The sequence below is a fragment of the Lepidochelys kempii genome, chromosome 9 (genome assembly GCF_965140285.1).
Source record: "Lepidochelys kempii isolate rLepKem1 chromosome 9, rLepKem1.hap1, whole genome shotgun sequence".
Classification (NCBI taxonomy): domain Eukaryota; kingdom Metazoa; phylum Chordata; order Testudines; family Cheloniidae; genus Lepidochelys; species Lepidochelys kempii.
The window spans coordinates 1,446,255-1,457,300 of NC_136388.1; the positions used below are offsets into that span (position 1 = coordinate 1,446,255).

General features: G+C 68.2%; 1 protein-coding gene across 1 annotated transcript in view; it reads left to right on the plus strand.

The window, feature by feature from the left end:
- The first annotated feature begins 9,193 nt into the window (after positions 1 to 9,193).
- LSG1 (large 60S subunit nuclear export GTPase 1) overlaps positions 9,194 to 11,046 on the plus strand; it is a 24,232-nt gene continuing 22,379 nt past the window's right edge. The window contains 3 exon segments of the mRNA XM_073358989.2: positions 9,194 to 9,307; positions 9,310 to 9,348; positions 9,350 to 9,373. Coding sequence (XP_073215090.2) covers positions 9,281 to 9,307; positions 9,310 to 9,348; positions 9,350 to 9,373 — 90 coding nt within the window. The 5' untranslated portion in view covers positions 9,194 to 9,280.

Here is an 11,046-nt window from a genome sequence, read left to right on the forward strand (position 1 = left end):
TACCCTTTACTCTCATCTTAATCTGGATCTGTTGCTATGGCTGCTATTAAAGTCCATTAGAATAATCCTTTTTGGCTGGGCCAGCTGCCTGTCCCTGTCCCGACCTGTGCCCAGAGCTTTCACTTTCATCCGATGTTGGCAGCCACCTCATCTGCACATCCCAGAATCCCTCTCATCTGCATATCCCAGAATCCCTCTCTGTTTGCTAGAGTCACTATTTCAGAGCCAGGAAGATTGGTTTATTCTGTTTCTAAATGGGATAAGGAGGGCCCGGATCTCTACTTAGTGCCTTTCTTAGTTTGATTTTGTGGAGTGGAAATGAGAGAGAGAGGAAAATCTAAGCACTAACTCACCTAGTTTAGCCTCACAAAATCCTCACCATTATTCCTCACAGTTATTAGCTGTATTAGAGGCCCCAGTCAGGGATCAAGGCCCCACTGTGCTAGCTGCTATACACATATGTAATAAAAAGGCAATCCCTGCCCCAAGGATCTAGCAGTCTACGTCACGAACATCTACTCTCCCAGACACCAACTCTATTAGTCGCTACCCTGCTAATGATCCAAAGCCAATAAGGAACGATTGCTGTACTTGGCATTGATATGATTATATTTTACTGGCTCATCAAAAATATGACTCAGGCAAAGTGAACAGGTAAGTGAAAGTGATCCAGCTGTGCAAGATATGGTCTGTCCACTGGTGCTTTCCCCATCGAGTTGGACAAGTCTCAACGTAAGAGGGATTTCCCCAGATCTCTTGGCAGCGATTTTCAGTCTAGCAGACATCATGTTAAGACTTCTTCTTGCTATGCTCCAAATGGAACTAAGAATGACACTGTGTAGCTATGTATATGGTTGGGATGGTCCATGCCAAGGGAGAGCTGGCAGCCCCATTAGCTGGTTCTGATTGCAGATAAGTGGAGGAGGTAAAACATGAGCTTTAAAGTCTGACTGGATGTTGAGAGGGAGAATAGGAATCCTCCCTGTCTGGGCTCAATGTCCACCATCTCTTCTGCTCTGGGAAAGAGAGCATTTGTACAATTGTGATGCGGTGTTCACCCACACTAGCCTAGAAGGGGCATAGGTGCTGGAGCTGGGGGTGCTGCTCCACCCCCTGGCTTGAAGTGATTTCCATTATATAAAGGGTCTACAGTTTGGTTCAATGGCTTTCAGCACCCCCCACTGTACAAACTGTTCCAGCCCCCCTGAGAAGGGGCCAGTTAATCAGATAGGCCCCTGCAGATGGGAATGAGGCAGCCTAAGTAACCCCTGAATAATGATGGAGCCAAGCTGAGAAGGAACAGGTGAGGCTGGTATAAAGCCAGGAAGCTGGCAGCAGAAAGCGGCTGCAGTGAGGGAATCCCTGGCTACTCTCTGGATGTTAGGGAAGCGAGCAAGGAACAAACCAATCACCCAAGGGCCCAGGGTGTGGGAAACGGCTCAGGGAAATGGCAGCAAGGTCGAAGGCGGTGCAGACCTTGGCTGCTGATTAGAGGGTCCCTGAGCTGGAACTCGGAGTTGGGGGCATGTTCGGGGTCCCCTGCCAGGCACTGGGGAAGGGACACAGTCTGGGCAGTGCATGGGAAGACTGCCAGAGACCATTTGTATGGAGAGTCTTTGATAACCCCGGAAGGGGGAAAATACAGTGACTTGGCCACAGAGAAGGAGCAGCCAAGCCACAAAGAGAGAGCACCCTGTTACAGCTATATAAACGGGTGGAGTTTCCCATCCAGGGAATACATTTAATGTAAACAAAATATATGTTAAAATTAATGGGCTCCTCTTATATGTTGAATTTACTTTGTAAATAGATGGAGTCTGCAAAAGGGATGTAAACCGTCCTGCACACATATGGAGTGTATGAATACCCCAGGGATGAAGCCAAATGCTTTGAGGGAGCTACATCTGGGCCAGAATGCAGCAGATCATCTGTTCACTAGAACACTTCACACTGATTCACCATTCCCTACACTGGCTCCCCACTGACCAGACTCCAGTGCACTGATTTACAAAACCTCTGCATGGTATTGGCTGGACCAAGACTATGGAACTCCCTGACAGATAAAATAAAGTTCGCACCAATAGAGCTGCTTCAGAGCTAAGTGCCAATCTGTTCAACTCAGCCTTGCCGCCATAACCCCCTCCACACACACCAGCACCCTCCCCCCGTGGATGTGTCTACATGAAAACATCCCACAATAAGTTCAAGCTTCTTCCTGCCAAGAGGGCTGGGAACGAGAGGGATTAGTGCTCACTTCTTGTAAGAGCAGCTCTGATACTGGAGGGGTTCAAATGGGAATAGATAGAGGGGTGCATGTTGGGATGGATGGACAGAGAGATGGATTGATGGATGGATAGCTGAGGAGTGCACCTGGGGATGGACAGATAGCTGGATAGAGGAGGGGTGCATATGGGGGATAGACTGATGGGACAGAGAAGGAGTGCACCTGGTGACAGAGAAATGGGCAGAGGAGGGGGAACCTGGGGATGGATGGAGGGAGGGATGGAGGTTGCACAGGGGTATGGAGGAGGGGGAGGGAGGGAGGAGGAGGTTGCACAAGGGGAGGGAGGGATGGAGGGGGGAGGGGAGGAGGGGGTTGCACTGGGGGATGGAGGGAGGGAGGGGATGGAGGGGGGATGAGGGGGGGTTGCAGAGGGGGATGGAGGGATGGGGGCGGGATGGAGGAGGGGTTGCACAGGGGGATGGAGGGAGGGGGAGTTGCACAGGGGGGAGGGATGGAGGAGGGGGAGGGATGGAGGAGGGGATGGAGGGGGGTTGCAGAGGGGGATGGAGGGATGGGGGCGGATGGAGGAGGGGTTGCACAGGGGGATGGAGGGAGGGGAGTTGCACAGGGGGGAGGGATGGAGGAGGGGGAGGGATGGAGGAGGGGATGAGGGGGGTTGCAGAGGGGGATGGAGGGATGGGGGCGGGATGGAGGAGGGGTTGCACAGGGGGATGGAGGGAGGGGGAGTTGCACAGGGGGGAGGGATGGAGGAGGGGGAGGGATGGAGGAGGGATGGAGGGGGGTTGCAGAGGGGGATGGAGGGATGGGGGCGGGATGGAGGAGGGGTTGCACAGGGGGATGGAGGGAGGGGGAGTTGCACAGGGGGGAGGGATGGAGGGAGGGATGGAGGTTGCACAGGGGTATGGAGGAGGGGGAGGGAGGGAGGAGGAGGTTGCACAAGGGGATGGAGGGGGGAGGGAGGAGGGGGTTGCACAGGGGGATGGAGGAGGGGGGGGTTGCACAGGGGGATGGAGGGATGGAGGGGGGATGGAGGAGGGGGTTGCACTGGGGGATGGAGGGATGGAGGGAGGAGGGGGTTGCACAGGGGGCTGGAGGGAGGGGGCTGGAGGAGGAGGGGGTGCACAGGGGGGAGGGAGGGGGGGGATGGAGGGGGGTTGCAGAGGGGGATGGAGGGATGGGGGCGGGATGGAGGAGGGGTTGCACAGGGGGATGGAGGGTGGGGGGGGTTGCAGAGGGGGAGGGAGGGAGGGGAGGTTGCACAGGGGGCGGGATGGAGGAGGGGGAGGGATGGAGGAGGGCATGGAGGGGGGTTGCAGAGGGGGATGGAGGGATGGGGGCGGGATGGAGGAGGGGTTGCACAGGGGGATGGAGGGGATGGGGGCGGGATGGAGGAGGGGTTGCACAGGGGGATGGAGGGTGGGGGGATTGCAGAGGGGGAGGGAGGGAGGGGAGGTTGCACAGGGGGCTGGAGGGAGGGAGGAGGGGGTGCACCGGGGGGAGGGAGGGAGGGATGGAGGGGGGATGGAGGGGATGGGGGCGGGATGGAGGAGGGGTTGCACAGGGGGATGGAGGGTGGGGGGGTTGCAGAGGGGGAGGGAGGGATGGAGGGGGGTTGCAGAGGGGGAGGGAGGGAGGGGAGGTTGCAGAGGGGGATGGAGGGATGGGGGCGGGAGGGAGGAGGGGGTGCACCGGGGGGAGGGAGGGAGGGAGGAGGGGATGGAGGGGGGTTGCAGAGGGGGAGGGAGGGAGGGGAGGTTGCACAGGGGGGAGGGATGGAGGGATGGAGGAGGGGATGGAGGGGGGGTTGCAGAGGGGGAGGGGAGGGAGGGAGGTTGCAGAGGGGGCTGGAGGGATGGGGGCGGGAGGGAGGAGCGGGTTGCACAGGGGGGAGGGATGGAGGAGGGGATGGAGGGTGCGGGGGTTGCAGAGGGGGATGGAGGGATGGGGGCGGGAGGGAGGAGAGGTTGCAGAGGGGGATGGAAAGATGGGGTGGGAGGGAGGAGGGGTTGCAGAGGGGGATGGAGGGTGGGGGGGGTTGCAGAGGGGGAGGGAGGGAGGGGAGGTTGCACAGGGGGGAGGGATGGAGGGATGGAGGGGGGTTGCAGAGCGGGAGAGAGGGAGGGAGGTTGCAGAGGGGGCTGGAGGGATGGGGGCGGGAGGGAGGAGGGGGTGCACCGGGGGGAGGGAGGGAGGAGGGGATGGAGGGTGCAGGGGTTTGCAGAGGGGGCTGGAGGGATGGGGGCGGGAGGGAGGAGGGGGTGCACTGGGGGAGGGAGGGAGGAGGGGATGGAGGGGGTTGCACAGGGGGATGGAGGGTGGGGGGGGTTGCAGAGGGGGCGGGAGGGAGGAGGGGATGGAGGGGGGTTGCACAGGGGGATGGAGGGTGGGGGGTTGCAGAGGGGGCTAGAGGGATGGGGGCAGGAGGGAGGAGGGGGTGCACCGGGGGGAGGGAGTGAGGAGGGGATGGAGGGTGGGGGGGTTGCACAGGGGGATGGAGGGTGGGGGGGTTGCAGAGGGGGCTGGAGGGATGGGGGCGGGAGGGAGGAGGGGGTGCACCGGGGGGGAAGGAGGGACGAGGGGATGGAGGGGGGTTGCAGAGGGGGGATGGAGGGTGGGGGGGTTGCAGAGGGGGAGGGATGGAGGAGGGGTTGCAGAGGGGGATGGAGGGAGGAGGGGGTGCACCGGGGGGAAGGAGGGAGGAGGGGATGGAGGGGGGTTGCAGAGGGGGATGGAGGGTGGGGGGGTTGCAGAGGGGGAGGGATGGAGGGGAGGTTGCAGAGGAGGATGGAGGAGGGGGCGGGAGGGAGGAGGGGATGGAGGGGGGTTGCACAGGGGGATGGAGGGTGGGGGGGGTTGCAGAGGGGGCTGGAGGGATGGGGGGGTTGCAGAGGGGGAGGGATGGAGGAGGGGGTTGCAGAGGAAGGATGGAGGAGGGGGATGGAGGGAGGAGGGGGTGCACCGGGGGGAGGGAGGGAGGAGGGGATGGAGGGGGGTTGCAGAGGGGGATGGAGGGTGGGGGGGTTGCAGAGGGGGAGGGATGGAGGGGAGGTTGCAGAGGAGGATGGAGGAGGGGGCGGGAGGGAGGAGGGGGATGGGACGGTGGGGCGGTTGCACAGGGGGATGGAGGGTGGGGGGGGTTGCAGAGGGGGCTGGAGGGATGGGGGCGGGAGGGAGGAGGGGTTGCAGAGGAGGATGGAGGAGGGGGCGGGAGGGAGGAGGGGGGTGCACCGGGGGGAAGGAGGGAGGAGGGGATGGAGGGGGGTTGCAGAGGGGGATGGAGGGTGGGGGGGTTGCAGAGGGGGAGGGATGGAGGGGAGGTTGCAGAGGAGGATGGAGGAGGGGGCGGGAGGGAGGAGGGGATGGAGGGGGGTTGCACAGGGGGATGGAGGGGTGGGGGGGTTGCAGAGGGGGAGGGATGGAGGAGGGGAGGTTGCACAGGAGGATGGAGGAGGGGGCGGAAGGGAGGAGGGGTTGCACTGGGGGGGAGGGAGGGAGGAGGGGATGGAGGGGGGTTGCAGAGGGGGATGGAGGGTGGGGGGGTTGCACAGGGGTGAGGGATGGAGGAGGGATGGAGGGGGGGTTGCAGAGGGGGAGGGAGGGAGGGAGGTTGCAGAGGGGGCTGGAGGGATGGGGGCGGGAGGGAGGAGCGGGTTGCACAGGGGGGAGGGATGGAGGAGGGGATGGAGGGGTGCGGGGGTTGCAGAGGGGGATGGAGGGATGGGGGCGGGAGGGAGGAGAGGTTGCAGAGGGGGATGGAAAGATGGGGTGGGAGGGAGGAGGGGTTGCAGAGGGGGATGGAGGGTGGGGGGGGTTGCAGAGGGGGAGGGAGGGAGGGGGAGGTTGCACAGGGGGGAGGGGATGGAGGGATGGAGGAGGGGGGTTGCAGAGCGGGAGGGAGGGAGGGAGGTTGCAGAGGGGGCTGGAGGGATGGGGGCGGGAGGGAGGAGGGGGTGCACCGGGGGGAGGGAGGGAGGAGGGGATGGAGGGGGGTTGCACAGGGGGATGGAGGGTGGGGGGGTTGCAGAGGGGGAGGGATGGAGGGGAGGTTGCACAGGGGAGGGAGGGTGGGGGGGTGCACCGGGGGGGGCGGGAGGGAGGAGGGGATGGAGGGGGGTTGCACAGGGGGAGGGAGGGAGAGATGGAGGGATGGGGGCGGGAGGGAGGAGGGGTTGCACAGGGGGATGGAGGGTGGGGGGGGTTGCAGAGGGGGAGGGATGGAGGGGAGGTTGCACAGGAGGATGGAGGAGGGGGCGGGAGGGAGGAGGGGGTGCACCGGGGGGAGGGAGGGAGGAGGGGATGGAGGGGGGTTGCACAGGGGAATGGAGGGTGGGGGGGTTGCAGAGGGGGATGGAGGGTGGGGGGGTGCACCGGGGGGAGGGAGGGAGGAGGGGATGGAGGGGGGTTGCACAGGGGGATGGAGGGTGGGGGGGGTTGCAGAGGGGGAGGGATGGAGGGGAGGTTGCACAGGAGGATGGAGGAGGGGGCGGGAGGGAGGAGGGGGTGCACCGGGGGGAGGGAGGGAGGAGGGGATGGAGGGGGGTTGCACAGGGGGATGGAGGAGGGGGCGGGAGGGAGGAGGGGGTGCACCGGGGGGAGGGAGGGAGGAGGGGATGGAGGGGGGCTGCACAGGGGAATGGAGGGTGGGGGAGGTTGCACAGGATGGATGGAGGAGGGGGCGGGAGGGAGGAGGGGGTGCACTGGGGGGAGGGAGGGAGGAGGGGATGGAGGGGGGGTTGCAGAGGGGGATGGAGGGTGGGGGGGTGCACCCGGGGGGCGGGAGGGAGGGAGGAGGGGATGGAGGGGGGTTGCACAGGGGGAGGGAGGAGGGGGTGCACCGGGGGGCGGGAGGGAGGGAGGAGGGGATGGAGGGGGGTTGCACAGGGGGAGGGAGGAGGGGGTGCACCGGGGGGCGGGAGGGAGGGAGGAGGGGATGGAGGGGGGGTTGCACAGGGGGAGGGAGGAGGGGGGTGCACCGGGGGGCGGGAGGGAGGGAGGAGGGGATGGAGGGGGGTTGCACAGGGGGATGGAGGAGGGGGGTGCACCGGGGGGCGGGAGGGAGGGAGGAGGGGATGGAGGGGGGTTGCACAGGGGGAGGGAGGAGGGGGTGCACCGGGGGGCGGGGAGGGAGGAGGGGGATGGAGGGGGGTTGCACAGGGGGAGGGAGGAGGGGGTGCACCGGGGGGCGGGAGGGAGGGAGGAGGGGATGGAGGGGGGGTTGCACAGGGGGAGGGAGGAGGGGGTGCACCGGGGGGCGGGAGGGAGGAGGGAGGGGATGGAGGGGGGTTGCACAGGGGGAGGGAGGAGGGGGTGCACCGGGGGGCGGAGGGAGGGAGGAGGGAGGGGGGATGGGGGGGTTGCACAGGGGGAGGGAGGAGGGGGTGCACCGGGGGGCGGGAGGGAGGGAGGGAGGAGGGGATGGAGGGGGGTTGCACAGGGGGAGGGAGGAGGGGTGCACCGGGGGGCGGGAGGGAGGGAGGAGGGGATGGAGGGGGGTTGCACAGGGGGAGGGAGGAGGGGGGGTTGCAGAGGGGGAGGGATGGAGGGGAGGTTGCACAGGGGGAGGGAGGAGGGGGCGGGAGGGAGGAGGGGGTGCACCGGGGGGCGGGAGGGAGGAGGGGATGGAGGGGGGGTTGCACAGGGGGATGGAGGAGGGGGGGGTTGCAGAGGGGGAGGGATGGAGGGGGGTTGCACAGGGGGAGGGAGGAGGGGGCGGGGAGGGAGGAGGGGGGGTGCACCGGGGGGGCGGGAGGGGAGGAGGGGATGGAGGGGGGGTTGCACAGGGGGATGGAGGAGGGGGGGGTTGCAGAGGGGGAGGGATGGAGGGGGGTTGCACAGGGGGAGGGAGGAGGGGGCGGGAGGGAGGAGGGGTTGCACCGGGGGCGGGAGGGAGGAGGGGATGGAGGGGGGTTGCACAGGGGGATGGAGGGGGGTTGCACAGGAGGATGGAGGAGGGGGCGGGAGGGGAGGAGGGGATGCACAGGGGGAGGGAGGGTGGGGGGGTTGGAGAGGGGGATGGAGGGTGGGGGGGTTGCAGAGGGGGCGGGAGGGAGGAGGGGATGGAGGGGGGTTGCACAGGGGATGGAGGGGGGTTGCACAGGAGGATGGAGGAGGGGGCGGGAGGGAGGAGGGGATGCACAGGGGGAGGGAGGGTGGGGGGGTTGGAGAGGGGGATGGAGGGTGGGGGGGTTGCAGAGGGGGCGGGAGGGAGGGAGGAGGGGGCGGGGGGAGGAGGAGGGGATGGAGGGTGGGGGGGTTGCAGAGGGGGATGGAGGGTGGGGGGGTTGCAGAGGGGGAGGGATGGAGGAGGGGCGGGAGGGAGGAGGGGATGGAGGGGGGGTTGCACAGGGGGATGGAGGGGGGTTGCACAGGGGGAGGGAGGAGGGGGTGCACCGGGGGGCGGGAGGGAGGAGGGGATGGAGGGGGGTTGCACAGGGGGAGGGAGGGTGGGGGGGGTTGCAGAGGGGGATGGAGGAGGGGGCGGGGAGGGAGGAGGGGGGTGCACCGGGGGGGCGGGAGGGAGGGAGGAGGGGATGGAGGGGGGTTTGCACAGGGGGGAGGGAGGAGGGGGTGCACCGGGGGCGGGAGGGAGGGAGGAGGGGGATGGAGGGGGGTTGCACAGGGGGATGGAGGGGGGGTTGCACAGGGGGAGGGAGGAGGGGTTGCACCGGGGGGCGGGAGGGAGGAGGGGCCCCTGTGGGGCCGGGCAGACCAGGGCAGCGGCCCCGGCTCGGGGCGGGCGGCCGGACCGTGCTCTGCCCGGTCTCCTCGCGCAGGGCTCGGCCGCCCCGCGGTGCCCCCTGGTCGGCCGGCGCGGGGGTGCTGACGGACCGGGCCCTGGCCCCGGAACGCTTGGCCTGGGGACGCGTTTCCACCGGACAGCGTAAAGCGGCGCACCCGGCCGGAACCGGTTGCTCGGGGGCGCCCGGCCCGGCCTCTGGGTTCCGGTTCACGGGGCGAGTACTTCCGGGGCAGGGACGGGTGCCGGGGGGAGACCAGTCCAGGAGAAAAGCGTTTGGGGGCCGCGGAGGAGTCGGCATGGGGAAGAAGAGGAGCACCGGGGCTCGGCCCGGGCCCTCATGAAGGAGAGGAGCCAGGCCCGGCGGGGGCGGCAGGCAGCCCGAGTCCTGGGTAGGGGCCGCTCGCGGGGCGCTGGAGGTCCTGGCCCAGGCTCGGCTCGCGGGCTCTCTCCTCCCCGGTGTGCCATCCCCCCCCCCGGGGAGCCCCCCCTCCTCCCCGGTGTGCCCATCCCCCCCCCGGGGAGTCCCCCCTCCTCCCCGGTGTGCCCACCCCCCTCCCCCCCGCTGGGGGAGCCCCCCCTGGTGTGCCCATCCCCCCACCCCGCTGGGGAGCCCCCCCTCCTCCCCCGGTGTGCCCATCCCCCTCCCCCCGCTAGGGAGCCCCTCCTCCTCCCCGGTGTGCCCATCCCCCTCCCCCCCGCTAGGGAGCCCCCCCCTCCTCCCCGGTGTGCCCATCCCCCTCCCCCCCGCTAGGGAGCCCCCCCTCCTCCCCGGTGTGCCCACCCCCCTCCCCCCCGCTGGGAGCCCCCCCCCCTGGTGTGCCCATCCCCCCACCCCGCTGGGGAGCCCCCCCCTCCTCCCCCGGTGTGCCCATCCCCCCTCCCCCCGCTAGGGAGCCCCCCCCGGTGTGCCCATCCCCCTCCCCCCGCTAGGGAGCCCCTCCTCCTCCCCGGTGTGCCCATCCCCCTCTCCCGCTAGGGAGCCCCCCCTCCTCCGCGGTGTGCCCATCCCCCCTCTCCCGCTAGGGAGCGCCCCCCCTCCCTCCCCGGTGTGCCCATCCCCCCCCCCGGGGAGCCCCCCCTTCTCCCCGGTGTGCCCATCCCCCCCCGGGGAGCCCCCCCCTTCTCCCCGGTGTGCCCACCCCCCCTCCCCCCCGCTAGGGGAGCCCCCCCCTTCTCCCCGGTGTGCCCACCCCCCTCCCCCCCCGCTAGGGAGCCCCCCCTTCTCCCCGGTGTGCCCACCCCCCTCCCCCCCGCTGGGGAGAGCCCCTCCTCCTCCCCGGTGTGCCCACCCCCCTCCCCCCGCTGGGGAGCCCCCCCTCCTCCCCGGTGTGCCCACCCCCCCTCCCCCCGCTGGGGAGCCCCCCCTCCTCCCCGGTGTGCCCACCCCCCCTCCCCCGCTGGGGAGCCCCCCCTCCTCCCCGGTGTGCCCACCCCCCTCCCCCCCGCTGGGGAGCCCCCCCCTCCTCCCCCGGTGTGCCCACCCCCCTCCCCCCGCTGGGGAGCCCCCCCTCCTCCCCCGGTGTGCCCACCCCCCTCCCCCCCGCTGGGGGAGCCCCCCCTCCTCCCCGGTGTGCCCACCCCCCTCCCCCCGCTGGGGAGCCCCCCCTCCTCCCGGTGTGCCACCCCCCTCCCCCCGCTGGGGAGCCCCCCCTCCTCCCCGGTGTGCCCACCCCCCCTCCCCCCGCTGGGGAGCCCCCCCTCCTCCCCGGTTGTGCCCACCCCCCTCCCCCCCGCTGGGGAGCCCCCCCTCCTCCCCGGTGTGCCCACCCCCCTCCCCCCCCGCTGGGGAGCCCCCTCCCGCCGCCCCCCAGGGTGCCCAGACTAGCTCAGAGCGTTGGTCTCTCCTAGCGGGCACCGCAGCAGGTCAGTGCGGGTGAACACCGGGAGAATCACTGTGTGGGTCCTGCTGTGCTGTCTGTGTCCTTGGCAAGAACTGCCCCCTGCCCAGGCCAATGCCCTGAATCCTCCAGGCCCGGCCTGAACATGCCCCGGGGGCTGTGTTAAATGGCGTCTGACTTGGTGCTGACAGAGCAGCCTCGCAAACAACTCTGAGATAGCGCGT